Here is a 21,411-nt window from a genome sequence, read left to right on the forward strand (position 1 = left end):
AAAAATGAATCTTGAGGCACTGAACATCAGACCCACTGAATCAAAGCCTGCTGGGAATCACACTCAGATGATTCAAATGCACCTGTTTAAGAACCTGAGGTCACGGGAAACCAACTCTCCCAGAGACTGCAAGGCATTTTTTTTTCTTTTTTGTCCTCTCTTTTCCCCCACAGTTTCCTCCTCTCTGTGTGTCTGCTCCAGAGGTGCCTATGATACTTCAAGGGGGTTTCTGTTAGCACAAAAAGACCAGACAGGATGCAAACCTCATGAATCATCTCAGCTATTCCTTTAGAAAATGAAATTTCACATGGGAACAGGGATGCAGGGATGAAATGGCATCAGTGAACCCACTTTCCTGGTAGAAAATGAGCCACTGAACAAAGAAGGGGACTGGTTTTATATAGGTTATTTTGAGGGGTGGTCTAGTGAGCATATCAGTTTGGGCACTCAGGAAACAGGTTTGTGAGAATTTAGAAATTTGTTTTTACTGGACAATATTTTTACTTGTTTATCTCTTAAGAGTGTTTATCTCTTTACCTTCAGGGTCTCACTGTAATGTCACTGGGAGAGGATGTATTTGGGGAAGGATCAGTGCTAGGGCTTCCTTTCTAGGCATGGTTCTGTCATTGGTAAGGAATGCACTGAGGAAGCAATCAATGCATGGCTTCCCTTTTCACTCCCTTTTCTTGGGCCTCACTGTTTTGGGTTTTTTTTTTTTTCATTTTCCATATCTAATAGTTTTCACTGCAGAAGACCTGATTCCCCTAGTATTTCTGAGTTAGAGTGTGACGGAGAATCTGCACCATTCTCTATCTGGGCTGCTCTTGAAGTGACTACTCCACTGTGGGGAGCCATCCGTTTTTAAGCAGAATGAGACTTGGCTGAGCCATGGGATACAGAAGTCTGACTCCTAGGAACTGTCAGTCATGGGAGACTGTTTTCATATTGTTGAGGAGTAAGTGACCCTGTACAGAGTGACTCACCCCTGAGGATATGCTAATTCTCTAAGCAAAAGGCTTCTCTAACTCTACTCCATCCTGTTCCTCACAGAAAAAGCCCCTCCTGGTCGGGGCCTTTTTACCTATGCGATTATAAATAAAGGTGAAGGTGGGGTCCTCCATCCTGTTGGAGGCTAGAGCTGGTATGCCCGATCCGCCACACCCTTCCATTTGGAAAGATTATTGGCTGTTGTGTTTATTGATTACATAAGTTTATTAGTAATTAATTGATCATTGGCACCATCGGCCTCCTACAGAAACTCTTTCCCTCACCCCACCCCCACACTCCACTGTGGTGGAAAGAAGTCACATGATATAAAATATAACAGCTACCTTAACTCTAACAGTGGGCTAGGCAGTTCCTAAGAAGGGGTTGGAAACAAGTAGATATATCATGTTCTATTCTCTGGACCCACACCTGTCCTAGAGTCACCAAGATATGCTTTTATAGACCATGTCGTCTATGATATAGGGAGTTTTCCTCCCTTCTCCCAGTTGGACTCACTCATAACTCCCTAACAGTCTAGCACCCCCTCACATTCCCTGGACTTCTCAGGTTTATAGCAAAGAATAGGCTATGGGGCTCAGCACAGGGCACCAGGCTGTGTTACTTCTTACTATGTTACTATAAAATGACCAAACAACCCATTATCATTGAATATGTACTGCCGTATGTTTATCATGTTTTAAAATTCCTTAAAATCTTCTGTGTGTCTACAGTGATATCCCAGTTCATTTAAATTAACCACTCAACTTCCCTTTGCTAGTGAGTGACAGCATGATCTAAAATATTTTCTGTTATTTGTGGGTCTCCAGGTGATAATGTGAACATTTTTGGAGAATTCTAGGTCAAGCCATTTTAATAAATTAATATCCTAAATCAGTTTAATATTATTCATATATTCACTCATTAAAATTCATGTGCTCTTTATAAATAAATACTTGTTATGGATTTACTGTGAAATGAAAATCAAGTTTCACAATAAATGATCTTTTGTGGTATGTAGTGATAGTTGCAGATTGTAGTTATATGAAAGCATTTGTAAATAATATATCTATGGTTGGTTAAATTTTCCTTTCTTTTATTCTTTCATTTTATAGACCACATTTCATGTTGTGAAAGAGGTTTCCTCACTTCATGTAACACTGTTTTATTTTTGCCTATATTTTATGAATATATGACAATTTCCATTACTTCACAAATTAGGACATTGTTGGAATTAAGATATGCATGATTCTTGTTTCTATTGCCAATAAAATTTTATATGCTTTAAAAAGAAATGACCAAACGGAAAGGCTTTTTTTTTTTAAATCTTGAGAGAAAATAGTCAAATTCTACATCATAGAATAAAGAGAACCATCATTTATGTTTCACATTTTCTGAGGCTACTTCCATGTTCTACTGTACATGGAATAAATATGAACAATGTGATTTTATTATTGTGATATAATTCACATATCACAATACTCACCCTTTCAAAACATACAATTCAGCATATTTTAGTATAGTCACAAAGTTATGCCAACAACATTGCCACCAACGCAATGATATAATTTTAGAATATTTTCATGAACCCCCCCTCCCCCACAAAGGGAACCATGCACCCATTAAGCAGTTGACTTCCATTTCCCCTTTCCCAGCCCCTGATAATTCCTAGTCTACTTTCTGTCTCTGTGGACAGTGGACAGAAAGTATTTGCCTATGTATTTGTTCCCCAAGGATTCATGTATTGCAGGTTTGATCTTCAGCATGTCCATATGAGAGATGGTAGGACCTTTAAGAGGTGGGATCTAGTGGGAGGTTCTTAGGTTATTGAGGGTGCTACTCTCAGATTAGATTAAGGTAGTTCTCATGAAACCCCTGGTTAATTCTTGCTGGAGGGTTGTAAAAAAAAATCCAGTCTCTCTGGCTTCCTGATTTGCTACATTATCTTTCCTTCACACATTTGAACATGATATTACTTATCTTTAAGCCTTCACTAGAGGCCAAACCAATGGGGTCACCTGATTTTGAACTTTTAGTCTTCAAAATTGTAAGCTTCTGAAGTAACCTATCTCAGATACAGTAACAAGAGACTAATATATTTGGGCATTTCCCTCAAATGGAATCATGTGGTCTTTTGTGAGTGGTTTCTGTCATTTAGCATGTTTTCAAGGTTCATCCATACTATAGCATTTAACAGTATTTCATCCCTTTGTATAACTGAATAATATTCCATTTTGTGGCTATACCATCCTTCATTTGTCTGTTTATCAGTTGATAGGTTTGGTGGGGAGTTCCTCCTATCTGACTGTTATGAATATTGCTGGGATGAACATGCATGTACAAATTTTTGTCTGCATATTTGTTTTTAGTTGTGTTGGGTATATACCTAGAAGTGACTCTGTGTTTAGCTTTTTCAGGAACTGTCAACCTGTTTTCCAAAGTGACTGCTCCATTTTACATTTCCATAAGCAGCATAGGAGGGTTCCAAATCCTTCATATCTTTCTCAACATTTATTATCTATCTTTTCCATTATAGCCATCTCAATGTATATGAAGTGGTATTTCATTGTGGTTTTATTTGCAACATCTTGATAACAGTTGCCTTGTATTAAGTTTTGAAATCTAGAAATAAGAGTACTTCGGCTTTTTCTTTTTCAAACTTTTTGGCTATTCTGAGTCCTTTGAATTTTCATGTGAATTTCAGAATCAATTTGTTAATTTCTGCAAAGAAACCAAATGGAATTTTGGTGTGTATTGTGTTGAATTTGTTCATTAATAGGATTGGATTGCCATTTTGACAATATTAGGTCTTCCAATCCATTAATAGAGAATAAGCACATTCATTTGTTTAGGTCTTCTTTAATTTCTCCTCCCCCAGCTTTTTTTTTTTTTATTATGAAAATATTTAACTGAGCATAGTGGTGCACTCCTGTAATCCCAGTGACTCAGGAGGCTGAGGAAGGAGGATTGCAAGTTCAAGGTCAACTTCAGCGACTTAGAGAGATTCTTCTCAAAACAAAAAATAAAAAGACTGGGGATGTAGCTAAGTGACAAAGCACCCCTGGGTTGCATTCCCAGTATCAAAAAAAAATTTAAAACTCATAAAGTGAAAGAACTAGAATACCACTCATATATATAACACAAGTTTCAACACTTGGTAATGCTTTTTATAAGATACCAACATCATGCCACTTTTTCCCAAAAAATACCTAGAGGAAAGATATTCTAGCTTCATCTGATCCTGAGGTTCTATTTTTAAATGTACTTCTATGGATCATGAATGTTTGCAATGATTGATCCTGATTCTGATGGTCCTTTTTTTTTTTAGGTTCGATTATGTGTCTACATTGCCAAACTTGCTTCACAGACACACCTTGAACACAAGAATAGGTGTTTACTAAAGAATGGGATTCATTCTGTTAAACCTATGATACTAGATATAGGTTTTTTTCATACATGCTCTTTATCTTCTTGTCTTTATCTATTGAGTGATTTTATTACAAAAATCTATTGATTAGAAAGAAGTTGTTCCAACACCTGGAGATTAAACAATATGCTATTATATATAAAGTTCTCCACAATGAAAATTATAAAATACTGAAGAAAGAAATTGAAGAAGACATTGAGAGATGGAAAGATCTCCCAAATGAATTGGGAGAATTAATATTGTTTAAACGGCCATAGTACCAAAAGCAATCTACAGGTTCAATGCAATCCCTATCAAAATACTGTGTCTGTTGCCACAGAACTAGAAAGAATAATTCTAAAATTCATATGGAAACACAAAAGACCCTGTATATCCAAAGCAATCTTAAGCAAAAAGAGCAATGCTATAAGCATCTCAAAATCTGATTTCAAAATATACTACACAGAGCCACAATTACAATAATAACATGATATTGACATGAAAACAGACATGTAGCCAAATGGAACAGAGAAGACCCTGAATTAAACCTATGCATCTATTGCCATTTGGTTCCTAACAAAGGTACCAAAACCATATTGGATACAAGACAGCCTCTTCAACAAATGGTGATGGGAAAACTGTATAACCACATTAGGAAAATTGAAAGTAGATTGTTATTTCTCACCCTGTTCAGAAATCAACTTGAATCAAGGAACTTAGTAAAGGACATGAAACTTTGAAAACTACTAAAGGAAAACACAGGGAGGGGAAACACTTTAAGATATGGCACAAGCAACAATTTCCTAAATAAGTCTCTACTAGTTTAGGAAAAAACAGCAAGAATTGACAAAAAGGATTACATCAAATTTAAAAACTTCTGCACAGTCAAGGAAACAATCAGCAGAATGAAGAGACAACCTACAGAATGGGAGAAAAATCTTTGCCAGTTATTCATCTGACAGAAGATCAATATCCAGAACATACAAAGAATTCAAAAAAGTTAACATCAAAGAAAAATTAATGCAATCAAGAAATGGACAAATAAACTGAACACTTCTCAGAAGTATAAACAGCCAAGAAATTTATGAAAAAATGTTCAACATCTTTAGTCACAAGAGAAATGCAAATCAAACTTCATTGAGATTCCATTTCTCCCTAGTCAGAATGGCTATTATCAAAAAACAGTATCTGGGTACAGTGGTGCACACCTACAATCCCAGCTACTCAGGAAGCTGAAGAAAGAGGATTGCACGTTTGAGGTCAGACCCGACTACTCAGTGAGACCCTGTCTCCAAATGAAAATTTTAAAAAGGGCTGAGGGTGTTACTTAGTGGTAGAGTGCTTGGTAGCATGTGGAAGATCCTGGGTACAATCCCTAGTACTGCAGTGCTGGTGAGGATGCAGAGTTAAAGGAACGCTCATATTTCGTTGGTGGGAATGTAATATATGGCCACTGTAGGAAACAGTATGAAGTTTCCTCAAAAAACTAAAAATAGATTGACCATACAATCCAGCCTATCACTCCTGGGTGTACACAAGAAGAAAATGCAGCCAATATACAAAAGAGAGAACCTGCAAAGTATTCACAAACTCCAGCACTATTTACAATAGCCAAGATATGGAATGAACCTAGGTGCCTGTCAACAGATGATTGGATTTTTAAAATATGGTGTATATACATAATGGAGTTCTATTCACCCAATAAAGAAGAATAAAATTATGTCCTTTTCAGGAAAAGGAATGGAACTGAAGGTTATCATGTTAGCCAGACACAGAAAGATGAGTATCACACATTTTCTCTCATATATAGAAACTAAAAAAATAAAAATAAAAAATTAGAAATGAAATGACCCAAAAATAAAAAGACTATTAGGTAAGGGGAGGGGGATCCAGGGGAGTGTGAGAGAAGGTAGTAGGGCCAGGCATGGTGGCACAGGCCTGTAATCCCAGAGACTCGGGAGGCTGAGGCAGGAGGACTGCAAGTTCATAGCCAGTCTCAACAACTTAGCGAGGCCCTAAACAATTTAGTGAGATCCTGTTTCTAAATAAAAAATAAAATGGGCTGGGGATATTTCTCATTGGTAAGTACCCTGAGTTCAATCCCTGGTCCCAAAAAGAGAGAGAGGGAGAGAGAGAGAGAGAGAGTCGTAGGGAGGGTAGAAGTGAAGAGCAAATGAACCCCCAGGCATCCGCTGATCCTGTAGGGTTGGCAAAGCCAAGCCTGGGAAAAATTCCTTGCCAAAGGTCAAGATGTTATGTCTTGACTCTCAGCTGTCATGCTAACAGTTATCAGATGTCCCAGGACAATGGGTGTCCTGGGTACAACAGGATAATGGCAAAATTTTCTTAGCACTGCAACAATAGTATAGCTGCTGCAAAATATTTCTAGCTCTGTAACTTTTTTAAAATTTTTGATTCATGGTACACAAATGGGGTACAACTTTCATTTCTCTGGTTGTACACAAAGTAAAATCACATGGTTTGTGTAATCAAACATGTATAGGGTAATGATGTTTGTTTCATTCTATTATTTTTCCTTCTCCCCTCCCCCTTCCCACCTCTCATTTTCCTCTATACAATCCATCCTTCCTCCATTATCCACCGCCTTATTTATCATCAGCCACTTATCAGAGAAATTATTCAGCCTTTGGTTTTTTGGGATTGGCTTATTTCACTTAGCATGATATTCTCCAACTCCATCCATTTACTTGTAAATGCCATAATTTTATTCTTCTTTATGACTGAATAATCTTCCACTGTGTATATACACCACAGTTTCTTTATTCATCCATCTATTGGACATCTAAACTGATTCCACAATCTAGCTATTGTGAATTGAGCTGCTATAAATATTAATGTAGCTGCATCACTGTAGTATGCTGATTTTAATTTTTCTCAGCAAAGGAAACAATCAACAATGTGAGGAGAGAGCCTACAGAGTGGGAGAAAATCTTTGCCACACCCACTTCAGGTAGAGCACTTATCTCCAGAATTTATAAAGAACTCAAAAAACTTTACACCAAATTTACAAATAATGCAGTCAATAAATGGGCTAAGGGAAAGAGCAGACACTTCACAGAAGAAGATCTATAAGCAATCAACAGATAGATGAAAAAATCTTCAACATCTCTAGTAAAGTATTAAAAGAAATGCAAATCAAAACTACCCTAAGATTTCATCTCACCCCAATTAGAATGGCTATTATCAAGAATATAAGCAACAATAGGTGTTGGCAAGGATGTGGGGGAAAAGGTACACTCATACATTGTTGTTGGGGTTGCAAATTAGTGCAGCCACTCTGGAAAGCAGTGGGGAGATTCCTTGGATTACTTGGAATGGAAACACCATTTGACCCAGATAACCCACTCTGTGACTTCTTAATGCACAAAGAAGCCTCTGACACCCTATAAGCCTTGAACAATTTACAATGCCCTTCTAGTTTAACTTCCTGATGATGAGACCCTATATGATAAACTTGCAGAGCTAGTTCTAGGTCACTGTTCCTCTATCAGAGTGCAGTTCCACCTGGTCCCAGATTTTCATGAAAATATCTGTGTCTTCTTTATATCTCTGTTTTTTTCTTTCTTTTAAATATTTTTTTAGATGTATTATTTCATTCATTTATTTGTATGTGGTGCAGGGAATCAAACTCAGTGCCTCACACATGCTAGGCAAGCATTCTACCACTGAGCCACAACCCCAGTCCTCTGTATTTTTCTTCATCTCCTGTTGCCCCTACTTGAGAATCATTTGTTAATGCTGCATGGGTCACAGCAGTGGTAGGTATGATAAAAGCACGATATGTGTTCGTAGGGAAATGTCATTTCCATACAATAATTTGTATAATTAATATAATCAAATAATTATAATTTTTAAAAAGACTGGATTTGGGGATGGAAAAAAAGTATCTAGCAGAAGTCGTCATGAAATCATCTGGTCTTTGGGTTTTCTTTGTAGAATGCTTTTTTAAATTAAATTTTTTTTTTACCTATTTAGTATAAGTCTATTCAAATTTTCTATTTCTTCTTGAATAAATTTTGGGAGATTGTTTTTTCCTAGGAATTTTCCCATTTCGTTTAGGTTATTTAAATTACTCACATACAATTATTCATAATATTTCTTTATACTTCTTTGTACTTTTGTAAGACCAGTAGTGATGTCTTTGTTTTCTTTCCTAGTCTGAGCAAGTTTTTATTTTTTCTTGGTCATTCTAGCTAAAGTTATTAGTTTTGTTGATCTTTTCAAACAGCATCATTTTTCCTCTATTGTTTTTCTATTTACTTCATTCTAATCTTTATTATTTCCTTTGTTTTTAAATTTTGCAATGCTGAGGATTGAATTCAGGGCCTCCTGCATACCAGGTAAGCACTTTACCACTGAGCTACATCACGGCCCAGTTTCCTTTCTTCTAATGGTATGGGTTCAGTTTGCTCTTATTTTTCTAATTCCTTAAGATGTAAAGTTAGGTTTGTGATTTGAGATCTTCCCCCGCACCCCTGGTTGTGGATTGAATCCCAGGAGTTCTCTAACACTGACCTACATCACTACCTTTATTTTTGAGACAGAGTTTCACTAATTTGCCCAGATGGACCTCAAACTTGTAATCCTCCTGGCTCAACTTCCTGAATAGCTGAGATTAAAGACATCACCACCTTGTCCAGCAAAGATCATTCTTTTTAAATTATGTATTTGTAGCCATAAATTTTCTTCTTGGCACTACTTGTACTGTGTTCCCATAAATTTTGTTTTCATTTTCATTTGTTCAAGGCACTTTCTAATTTTCCTTGTGATTTCTTCTTTAACCCATTGGTTGAATATGTTGTTTAATTTCTACATACTTGTGAATTTTCTAGGTTTCCTTCCATTTTTGACTTCTAATTTCATTTCATTGTGTTCAGAAGACATAATTTGCATGATTTCACTATTCTTAAATTTGATAATTATTTTATAGCCAAACATTTAGTCTATGCTAGAGAGTATCCCATGTTCCCTTGAGGGAAATGTTTATTCTGCTATTGTTGTGGGGAATGTTCTATGGGTCCAAATGGTTTATAATATTGATCTTATTCTATTATTAAAAGGGATATTCAAGTCATCAACTACTATTATTGACAATGTAATCATATTTAACCTTTAATTTTTACATTCTTTTTGGAAACTAGGAAGACCCATGACTACCACCTGCTCCCACATCAGGCTCTATGCTTATATCAACTGTTCTGGACTCAGTAGTCATGATGGATGTTCCAGTTCTTTATTGGGCAAAAGAGCACAGTTGTTTTTTTAGTGGCTCCTTTAAGGAAGGAGTCTGAGAGGACTGAGCCAGCCAAGTCCTGCTGGATTAGCTGCCTCTGGGGTCACTTGTATTTCTTCAGAAACTCAGAAATTCTGTCTTTGACAATTGGATCCAATGTTGAACAGTCCCAATCTGCCAACTTTGACAGCCGGTCATGGGCCTCCCAAAAGAGGCCAGAGCCAATTGCCAGCTCTACTCTCATGCGCCACTCAGCCAGCTTGGAGCTGTGGAGGAAAACGTTATAATTTCCCCCCATCGGCTGTAGATAGACAAAGAGGAAGATGTGGTCAGCCCAGCGCCACTTGGGTCTTCTCCTACAGCCTCGAGGGTCCTCCCCATCTGCCTTTACAAAGGATTAGTCATACTCTGGCCCCCAAGACTCAAGCAAGAAGTCATAAACTATGTAACAGATGTGGGGTGGTAATGGGTATTCCAAAATCCCCTAGGGTACTTGGTCATTGGTCTTGCTCCAAGGCTACTGAACCCCTCTCTAGGTGATTGCTGGTCCAGGTAGTTCCCACTTCTCTGACTTGAAACCTCCCATTGTTCCTGCCTTTTTTCCAGGTAGGTTCCTTGTTCCCAAGGGAATTGGGGGAGGAACTCAATTCTTTTCTGCCCACATTGAACCTTTCTCTGTGATCAAGCACAGGGGATGGAAGAGGAGACCCAGGAGGCAGCCTACCTAGAGATTTGTCTTGATCATTTAAGAAATATGTACCTAGGGGGCTGGGGTTGTGGCTCAGTGATAGAGTGCTTGCCTGGCCATGTAAGGAACTGGGTTCGATCTTCAGCACAACATAAAAATAAAAAATAAAACAAAGGTATTGGGTCTATCTACAATTAAAAAAAAACAGAAAGAAAAAAGAAAAAGAAATATGTACCTAAAAAAAAAGAAAAAGAAAAATGTATGACTAAGGTGTCCAGGAGGCTCAAGGGTGGTTGAGGTGGGTGAAGTATAAAGACTGGAAGCGAAGCATAGGATTTGTATACTTGAGACTACTTGAATAGTTTTTCCTGGTGCCAGTGTGTGCTACACATTGGTCAGGGACCAAAGTGGCCACTTTTCATACCAGCCAGTGACTATACCAGCTCTCAAGACACTGGACAGGGTCTAAGTATCCATCCTGCACGTACCAGCTAGCTCCAAACTAGCTATTCTTTCCTGCACATAAAGACCACATAAATGCCCCACACCCCTACATGCCTCCAAATGCACACTGTATGCCTCTCAGACCCAGAACCAAGAGAGCTTTACCCATACAACTCTCTGTATAAAGCTCTGGAAAAGAGGCAAGATCTCTTAACATTTCCTGGAAAATCCTATAGCAGGGCTGGGATGTAGCTCAATGGCAAAGCCTTGCATTTGCAAAGCCCTGGGTCTGACCTCAGTTCCAAAAAAAACAAAGAAAAAAGAAAAAAGAAAAAAGAAGATCCCATAGGGGGAGGAGGCATCTGGGATCCTGGTGAATGAACTGAGAAATGTGGTATTCTCTGTATTCTAGGTTCATCCTCTAGTTCCTCCCCATGCTGTGGAAGCCTTGCCAAAATAGGTGATCATGATCCTCCTTGATTCAAAACCTGTACTCCCATCCTGTTGTTCCTAAATGAAGCTCAGTCACCCAGATCTGGTTCCCACAATCCTCAGGATGGTCATGCCTGCTGCTTCTGCTTTAACAGTCTATTCTCAAGTTGTGGTTACACTGATCACAGAAGTGACCTGCCTCTTCCCATCCTCTGACCACCCCTATCACCCCACTCCACACCTGCATCATCTCCATTAGTGCTACCAAGTCAGCCAGTGAGATGTGGTCCCCAGTGATGAACATTTTGTCCTGTAGAAATTTCTCCTCAAAGAACTGCAGATTTTTGTTCACCTCTTCCAGCGTCTCTTCCGTCTTCTCAGCTGGAACCTCCTCACCTGTGATCATTGGGATCAGCAACTAGCCAGGTGGGGGAGAGGAAGGAAATTGAGGCTGCAACCCTGATCTATCTGCCTCTCCAGCTCTCCGTATCTTTGTCTGCTAGATAGACAGTGGACAGTACCAAGGGCTGTAAAGTAGTGTCACTTTTTTTTTAGCAGTTCTGACTGGTAGATTTTGCTTGGGGCCATGTGATCAAAAGGATTTTGAGAACTCATCAAGAGTGAATCCGATGATTGATTAGTGATGTCTGTCATAGATTGCTATGGTTTATATTTGGTTTGAGTGTGTCCCCCAGTGTTCATATATTAGAAATGTACTCCCTAGTGGAACAATGTGAAAGGTGGTAGAAACTTTAAGTGGTGAAGCTTAGTAGTATATCATTGAGGTCACTGCCCTTGGAAGGGATTGATGTAATTCTCATGGGACACTAAGTTACTTCTTAAAAGAGAAAGTTTTGCCAAAGAGCAAGACTGGCCCCTCCCCACTCTCTATCTTCCTATCTTACTATGTGATCCTTTCATACTGTTCCCACTGAGATGGCATCTGTCATGAGGCCTTTACCAGATCTGGTGCCATGTTATTTGGACTTTCAGCCTCCAAAACTGTGAGCAAAACAAGTCTCTCTTTTTTTATAAGTTACTCAACTTCAGATGTTTGGTTACAGTAATGAAAAATGAACTAAGACATAAGCTTAGGATTAGAATTAAGGACACATGTGTTATTTATCATCTTCAAGTTTTCTAATGTCAATGGGCCCTTTGACTCTGACATTCTCTAGTTCAGAATGAAATTTTTTTGAAGCCTGTCCTGGCTTGAGTCATATCAGCTCTTCTTGGGTGTATTTCTCCTTGTCTTAACAAGACTCTATCATACTCAATGGTTCATTCCATATTCCCAGCAACTTTATAAGTCAGGAAGGAGGGGGAACACATGAAATGAAGCTCAAAGAGAAAGATTTGCTTGAGCTCATTAGTGTCAGCACAGCTGGGACTGGACTTCAGGCTTCCTGACTCCCTTGTCCCCAAGCCATAGACACGGCCCCACTCACCTTGATCCATAGTATCTTGCTCATGGGCAGCTGAATTGCCGTGTGCTGCCAGGCCATGAACTCATCCACACGGGCTCGTGAGTGCAGGTCTGGTGGGTACCAGTGGGAGGGTGCGCTGTACCTTCGGCACAGGTAAAAAAGGATGGCCACACTGCAGAAAGGGCAGGTCAGGACCACTGCTCTTGTATTCTGAAAGCCCCAACACTGACCACCCCAGCTTGGCCAGGGCCCATCTGCTGGGGCCTCCAGACATAGTTCTAGATGCTGACATTCCTTCAGGAGAAGTAGTCCAAAGGGCTCAGGGAAAGGCCTCCCCCAAGTTGTCAGTCTAATAATCAGCAAGGGCAGGGAAGGAGACCTACAGGGTGAACAGGAATCATTGGATGGCATAAGAAAGGGCAGTCTAGTCAGGGGAAACAACGTAAGTCAAAACACCAGGGTAAGAGGGAGTGAGTTGAATTTTGGAGAATGGAGAGCAGGCAAGGGCACCATAAGGTGGATGGGGGTGGTCAGGGAATGGAGAGAGACAGTCAGATGCTATGGAGCCCAAGTATGGAGGTCCTTGGAGATGCAGGGACATTTGGACTCTAAGATTATGAAGAATGAGAGAGAATACATCTCTCTGGTGCTGAATGGAGGGGTCAGAATTGATAACAGGAAGACCAAGAGAGTAGCTCCTGCATCCAGCAATACCCAAGCAAGGGTTTCTCGTATTTGTGGAATGAGATTAGGAGCAGAGGCCTGGGAATGCAGGACAGGGGACAGATTGGAGACATTCTAGTGGTGGATGGGTCCCAGGCCTTGCCTCCACAGGACAAAGGACCCAATTTCTTCATCATCATTACTAATAAATATGTGAAGAGAAAGAGGTCAGGGAGTGGAGAGGATGCTACAGTTTAAACGTCCCTCCCAAAACTTGTGTTGAAATTTAATCCCTGCTGTAGGTATTAAGAGGTGGGACCATTAAGAATGAAGAGCCCCCATGAATGAATTAATTCATTTGCAGATAAAAGCGTTCCTGGATTAATGGGTTGTCATAAACAGTGTATTTGATACAAAAGCAAGCTCTCTCTGGCTTGCTTGCTCTGTCTCACCATGTAATTCTTTGTGTCATGCTATGACCCAGAGGGAAAGCCCTCAGTCAATGCTAAGCAGCTCCATGTTCTTCAACTATTTGGCATCCAGAAGCATGGGCTAAATTCGACCTCTATTTGCTATAAATTTCCCAGTCAGTAATATTCAGTGATAGCAAACCAAGATAGAGTAAGACAGGCGCTATAGGTAGAGAGGCATAAGCGAGAGACCAAATAACTGTAATACTCAGAACCTTTTTGGACCCTGATTCAAACAAACTGCCAAAAAATATTTATTAGATAATTAGAGACTTTTGACTAGGAGCTGGATATTTGCTGAAATGCAAGAATTATTGCTAATTTTAATAAGTGTCATAACAGTAATGGGGTGGTGCATTTTTTAAGAGTCCTCATCTCTTAGAGACATACTCCTAAACATTTATAGGTGAATTAGGTGTGGACTGAATATTTATGGGTGTCTGGAAGGGGTACAGGGTGGGGTGTGAATGATGCAAAAGAAGCCCTAATTGACAACTATTGGAACTGAGAGATGGGTATGTGGGATTTGTTATACTCATATACACATATTAGTTAGTATGCCTTTTCCTTTAGTGCACGTGTGGAATTTTCCATGGCAAAAAAATAAATAAATAAATACTACATGGTGGGTTCCCACTGAATCTCCTGGGAAGAGCACTTGCCTGGCATGTGCAAGGCCCTGGATTCCATCCCCAGAGTAGTGGAAAGGCAGTTACCTTTCAGATAAGATAAATCTTCCATCTTTGAGGCTGGGCAGCTTCCTCAGGGGATTGATCTCGATGTATTCCTTGCTGTGGTGATGACCTGAGAGGGACAGGGAGGGTCTGAGGTTGCTGGGACCCAAGGGAAGAGAGAACGGGAACTCCTAGAAACAGAAATGCCTTTCTCCCTATTTCATGAAGAAGGGGAAACTGAGACCTTAAGGAACACTGTAAGTCCTGTAAGGATCAGGACTCCTACATCCCACCCTGCCCCTATCCCAGACTTGGGGACCCTTGTGCCCTGGAACCAAGACAACATTTTGGCTCCCAAAAGTGGGAGGTCTCCAGCCCCTATTCCACCCCTACCTGAAGCCACATCCTGTGAATCAGCTGGAGCCCTAAAAGCCTGCCCACTGTTCCTGACACTCCTTCACTTTGTCCCCCCTTTAAGGGAAACAGGGCAGCCACAGCTGGAGGTATAGTCCCATAACACAGTTGAGTACACAAAAAAGAGTCCCTTGTATGCAATCAGGGTCATCAGATCTGAATGCAGAACTCCTCAGGGAGCAGGAATCATGATTCTTGATTCCACCAACTGCTTCCAAGTGGAAACATTTCTGAGGGCTCCAATTACACTTCATTCATTTCCATAGCTCCCATGTCTCCTTCCTTCTCTACAGTCTAGAGCCTTCTATACACTGGGCTTTTAGAGCCTTCTCTGTTCTGTGGTGGGGCTGGGGTCTGATCCCCCTGACCCTCTTGTGAGGTAGGTGTAACCCCAAGCAGGTTTGCTCTTCTTATAATTTTTGGAGGGAGGGGTGCTGGGGATGGAATCCAGGGCCTTGACATGCTCGTCAAGAGCTCTACCACTGAGCTACATCCCCAGTTCTCTAAACAGGTTTGAACATTGGGAATAATGGGGGTGGACTGAACAACAGCTGCATTCTCATGTAGGTAATGACTTCCTTTCTGTGACCTTTTCTATACTGATTGGCAGGTGATACAGATAACAAGATGCAAGACCCCCATAAGAAGATGGTGAGGGTGCTAAATGGGAGTTCAAGGATTCCTTAGAAGTCCTTCCTTCCCCTTTGCCCTCAGAGTGTCTGTTCATCTCAGCAGGGGTGCCATCATTAGTGGGAACTCAGTGACTAAAGCGAGCTAGACAGGGGTGCAGACTGTGTACCTTGACACTTTGGGCACTTATTCTTCCCCTGCAGACTTCTGTGAGGAATGGCCTTGATTTCTGTCTCTGCTTCTCAGAGCAGAGACAGAAATTGGGTGTTCTAGTTGGGTGTTCTAGTTGCACCCCAGGATGAGTCCTGCCTGGGTAGCAGTGGGGACTGACCTTTCAGCAGATCTACAAACTGGAAGTCAAAGGGTATACCATTCTTCTTGGCAAAAATGTAGACGGCACGGCAGGATGCTGACAGTAGATCCATGTAGAGCTCTAGGACCATGCTGACAATTCCTGGGTCCCAAAGCTACAGCAGGCCTGAGCTTATGTCCAGCCTGAGCCCCTGGCCCTTTGCCCTCTCTGACCTAAGCCCAAGACCCCATATTCTGGAACTTCTTGTTTCCCTTGGTGTTGTCATGAGACCAGGAAACCTGGAATTCTCACAATAACAGGAATTCTGAGAAGTCCTAAGAGTGGCGAGAACTCCCTGGCAAAGGGTTGGGGGAGGGGGAGCAGACATCCGTTTATGCACGTTGTCCCGTGCTTCTGCCTTAAAGATACCCTGAGAAGGGGTCATGCATGAGAATTCCCAGGGTCAGGCTTTCAGTGCAGTTCTTTTTAGAAAGGACTTTGCAGGTCCAGACTGAGAATGAGGCAATGAAAACTAAATTTTCAGAGTCAAAAGTATGGACTGGGGCTATCCACAAGTAAATTTGGTCTGGATTGGGAGAAAAAGACACAGGAGCTTGGTGCTATAGTTTGGATCTTGAATGTCTTCCAGAGGCCCATATGTTAAAGCCTTGGTCCCCAGAGTGGTGCTATTAGGAGTGGTGGAACCCTTAAAAGGTGGGGCCTAATGGAAAGAAGTTAGGTCATTAGGGTCATGCTCTTGAAGGGAATTGTGGGACGCTGATCTCTTCCTCTTTTTTGATTCCTGGCCATGAAGTAAGCAGTTTGCTCTACTACACATTTCGCGCATTTTTTGGAAGATCCATGCCAGAGGCTGAAAATCAATGGGTCCACCTAATAATGCACTAGAAACTCTGAAACTATGAACCAAAACAACCTTTTCCTCATTATAAGTTAAATATTTCATATATTTTTCTTACAGTGATGGAAAGTTGACTAGTACAGTGGGGGAGCCCAGGAGCATTAGGGACAACACCAACAGGGGATCCAAGGGTGTGGGCAGCCAGACTGTGCCATGCAATGAAGTCCAGAAACTTCCTGGCCTGGGTTAGGACTACAGTGAGCAGACTGCCCTGGAGGCTGAGGAACCTAACTTGAGACCTGTGGGGAGGCCCTCGTACTGACCTATGATGTGTGATTTTGAAAGATTCCCTATCTTTCTAGGCCTCAGCTCAGAAACGAGATGGGCTTCACTTCCTGGGAACAGAGTGAGGCACAGGCAGAGAGTACAGAGTGTGCTTATTACAAACAGCCAAATTCAGGGGAGTTATCAGGCTGTACCCCCTCAGTAGAGCTGCTTCTGCAGAAGCTGCACCAGCTTCTAGGCTTGCTGGGGGATCTTTCTGGGTTTCATGGAGGTCCCAAGGCTAGAGTATGAGCTTGTTGGCCTCCTGAAAGAGATCAGCACCCAGGGTGACCTCCACAAGGATCAACCACACTGCCAGCTGGGTCAGTCTTGAAAGAGGTTACAGGCAATGGCAGTGAGCTAGAGAGAGGGCAGCTGACTGGTGCCTCAGCTTCATGCCCTGTGTACCCCCAGAAGGCAGGGAGGTGGGAAAGCCTCACCTGCATCAGCTCTGTGAGTGCCATCAAGTCTACCAGGGAGACTTGCTGAGTCACCAAGTAGGGACTGGCCACCAGGACCATCTCATTCAGGTGCTGTAGGATTAGTGTCAGCCAATCCAACAGCCACTCCAGCTGCACGGCACCCACAGCCTGCCCAAGAAGAGGGACAGGAGACACTGGGTTAGGAGGAGAGGGAACAGCTCATAAGCCCTTCTAAACTTCACTGATCTTCTTTCCATTCTTTCCCTGCCACCATTCGTTAGTGATGCCCCCAAAGCTAAGTATTCAGAAGGATTCTGAGGCTTCATTAAAACTCAGGGGGCAATGGAACTGAGGCAGTATGTGTGTCAACAGGTATCTACTGCTCTGGGGTCCTGGCTCCTACCCAGACTGCATAATAGAGCCAAGGAGGTTCACCTGCACAGATAAACTTTGGTCTCAGGAATCTGTATGGATGCTGACATACCAGGTACCTGTTGGACACAGGTGCAGGACTGCAATTCTTAGTAGGGACCCATTTTCCATCCTCAGGCAATACCCGGAAGGTGATGATATTTCTTTTTTACTTTTTCTTTTAGGTGGTGACATTCCTTCCCCCATTTTGCAGAGGAGAAACTTGGGCATAAAGTTCTTTGACCTGCCCAAGAACTCAGAGAACAGAAAGTGGGGAGCTGGGATTCAAAGTGGAATCTGACCCTGGGAGTACGCAGCTCTTGGGACTTTGAAAGGACTAACCTTTAGCCCAGGCCTTGCCCACAGACTGCAGGTTATCCAGATCTGGCTAGTTGACTTATGCTCCCTCTCCAGTCTGCAGCTCTAGCCATTTCAGGCTCTAGCCAGGTTCCAGCCTCCCCACCCTTAACTTTAAGTGACCCCTGGGTCTTGCCCTTGTCTCTGAGCTAGGCAGGCTACCAGCAGTTTGGAAAGCTCTCCAAGCCAGGGGTGATCAGCTTTCTTCTATATCCCCTCCACCTATTCCCACCATCCTGAGCCCCAGAACTGAAACAGTCTGATGCTGAACCATGGTGGGCACCAGTTCACCATTAGCTCTCAGTCAGCAGGAAGTCACCATCCCTGAGGGTGGGCACCTTCCCCAGGGAGTTTACCTTTAAGAACTCAGCGTAGAGGTGCTGCTCTGATGAGCAGAGAGGAGGGGATGCTCAGTACATGGCCTGGTCCTTCAGCAACCCCTCTGTGGAACCAGTCCTGCTCACCCTGTACCAGCTCCACCAGCTCAAAGGTGCTGTTCTTTCTGGCAAAAATGTAGATGGCACCCAAGGGAGGCAAGTATAGGTGAAGAAACAGCTCTAGCCCACCCACATATACCTCCCACTTGCCCTTACCCTGGTCCCCCACTCAGGTCAGTCTCTGAAGGGCTGCTCACCCCTCTGGACCAGTGCCTTTCTCCCAAAATGGGTCCAATATTCTGTGCTCTTCCCTGAAACCTACTTCCTCCAGACTCAGTGAGCCTCCACCCATCCCTGGCCTCTGGAATGTGCTCCTTTGAGGATTGGTCACTGGCTTTTCCAAAAGCAGTCTCTCCAGTCTGCCCCTCCTTCTCCTCTACAAGGTGTTGCCAACCCCTGAGCACTCTCACCTCTCACCCCGTCCCTTAAACAGAGCCAAACACCCCACCCCCATCTTGGCTTCCCTTGATTTCTGCGGTATCTAGCAGCTTACACAATCCTTCCTGCAGAGGTGATGGCGACTGGGAGGCTGACACACCACAAGTCTTCAAAGCTTCACTCATTCTCACACATATATACTCATGTACAATCACAGTCACACAATTCACCCACATTTACAACAAAATTCACTCATATTCACACAAGTATGCACTCACAGACACTCATATGACCATGTGCATGCACACACACTCTGGCCACTCTCCCAGCCCTGGTCTCTACAGACCCCAGCAACTATCCTGATATCTTCAAGGCACCTCCCTCTCATCTCCTCCTTCCTAGTCCTGTTTGTACCTGTAGGTCTGCCTCAGTTCTCCTGTTGGACCACATGTGTACATCTCTGTCAGGACCCAGGTCTTGTGACATTGAAGGCTGGGTTGCAGACAGGTGCTCTGTGGACTTGAAGGACAGCTCATGGGGTAGGGGCTGGGGAGGCATGTAGAGAGCCAGGGACTGGCACTAACATTAGACCATGCTGGTTGAGTGAAACATGGAGCAGGCAGCAAGCCAGTGCTGCCTAGGTCCTCCTGGCACCCGGCTAAGGCCTCCTAGGTAGTTGTCAAGGCCCCACTCTGGAACCTGAGGAAATAGGAGCCACCCTCTGGCCACAACTTCTTGACCCATGCAAGTGGACTATAATGTTTTCCCTACTTTTTTCATAAGAACTGAAACTTTCCAGTGGACAGAACTTTGGGGGACATGCCAACACATATTCACAGGCTATGTGGCTTGCACGGAGCTGATACCACGTCTGATTCCAGGAATAGCACATGGCCTGGCTTGTTGAGTGGACACCCTGAAACCTTTGGCCATTCTTAAAGTGTCAGCAGGGTCCCTGTGAGAAGTCCTGGGACCATGGTTGCTGCTCTTGGGTGTGAGACACCAAGACATATGTGCAAGTCTGACCCCTGGCTGGGTCATCACTACTCTCTAGGAGTCACTGGGAGCCCAACCAGCATGGACCCCTTCCCAGGGCCAGGAAGCCCCTAGGGACCTGCATTCTCCATAAACTGACTGATGTGGAGCCCAGATAGGCAGGAACTGAAGCTAGGAAGGTCCAGAAGAACCATCTGTTTTCCAGCAAGACCTGTGGTAGAAGCTGGACCCAGTTCTGGCATGCCCAGGAGTGCCAGGAACCCTTGACCTGATGCCCTTGGGCCCAACATACCTACCTACCTACCCTGTGTAGGCAGTCCCTCATCCAGATTTGCCATCTGGGATCTGGGGCCACAGTCCTGCAATGGGAGATGAAAAGAATAGCCAGACAAAAAGAAAAGCAAGATGGGAAACGGGTTAAAAGAGAAAAAAAAAAACATTTATTTATTCATTTAATGGAAAGTGAGACTCAGAGACAGAAAATAATCAATGGAGGGGATGGACAAGGACAGATGACAAGAGAGAAGTCTTCATTGTGTCTCTTCAAGAGGACTTCTTGTATAACTTTTGCAGAGATCCTACCTTCCCCAGAGGCTCAGGATAGGGTTATGGACCTCCTGGGTTTGTTTTGCACTTAGAAAAGCCTCCACTCGCCCATATGATCCCACCAGTCACACCTCTCCCTCTAACCCATCATAGCCAAGAGTAATAGGCTATTGAGACAATAGCACAGGATGCAGGGACAGTTACATCCCTGACCTGCTCCTGAGGCCCAGAGCAGGGTGACAGCTACAGAATCTGAGAGAAGCCAAAGAGGGATCCTATCACCTCTGCCAGAGGCAGGCAGGAGGCCAGAGAGCACCCCAGGAAGGGCGATGGATGGAGGCTGTGCTGCTGCTCCAAGCATACTTGCAGCAGCATCAACTTTTCCATCACTATGAGGTCAACTAAGGTCACCTGGTGACCTTATCATAGCAACCTGCCCATTTTCCCCTTGAGCACAACAAACACCTGTCAGGTGGGTAGAAGATGGGCTCAATCTGTACTCCTCCATCCTGGGCACCTTGGTTCTTCCCGCACCCTGTCACATATTCTGTCCTAGCTACCTAACTCAACTAGGTCCACACAGACATATACCTAAAGTGCTCTGAACACCGCATGTCACTATGCCAGCTTGTGTACTCATTCATATAGGAGCAAGCCCGCAGGTGGGACAGTACCAGTGGGTCATTATCTGGAATTATTGGCTAAGTGTGGGCAGGGTTGGGGCAGTGGCAATGGCCTTGAGGATCATAATATGGCAACCACTTCCAATATCTCTGAGGAATTTTAAGCTTCTGACAGAAGAAATCTCTGCCATTTGACAGATTCCCTCTCCATCCAACCGAGTCTACCTTGATTCACCATCCAGAAGTCAGGTCATATCCATGACCATCATAAACTCCCCAT

At 42.8% G+C, this 21,411-nt stretch overlaps 1 protein-coding gene across 1 annotated transcript in view; it reads right to left on the reverse strand.

The window, feature by feature from the left end:
- LOC306667696 (uncharacterized protein) overlaps positions 1-15,968 on the reverse strand; it is a gene marked incomplete at its 3' end in the record, with an annotated part of 29,563 nt that extends 13,595 nt beyond the window's left edge. The window contains exons 1-5 of the mRNA XM_079150410.1: positions 15,758-15,968; positions 14,485-14,572; positions 12,657-12,807; positions 11,450-11,626; positions 9,751-9,945 (exon numbers count right to left, since the gene is read on the reverse strand). Coding sequence (XP_079006536.1) covers positions 9,751-9,945; positions 11,450-11,626; positions 12,657-12,807; positions 14,485-14,572; positions 15,758-15,929 — 783 coding nt within the window. The 5' untranslated portion in view covers positions 15,930-15,968. The remainder of the gene's footprint in view (positions 1-9,750; positions 9,946-11,449; positions 11,627-12,656; positions 12,808-14,484; positions 14,573-15,757) is intronic.
- Between the last annotated feature and the right edge of the window lie 5,443 nt (positions 15,969-21,411).

Source organism: Sciurus vulgaris (genome assembly GCF_902686455.1).
Source record: "Sciurus vulgaris genome assembly, chromosome: 8".
In the NCBI taxonomy this organism is placed as follows: domain Eukaryota; kingdom Metazoa; phylum Chordata; class Mammalia; order Rodentia; family Sciuridae; genus Sciurus; species Sciurus vulgaris.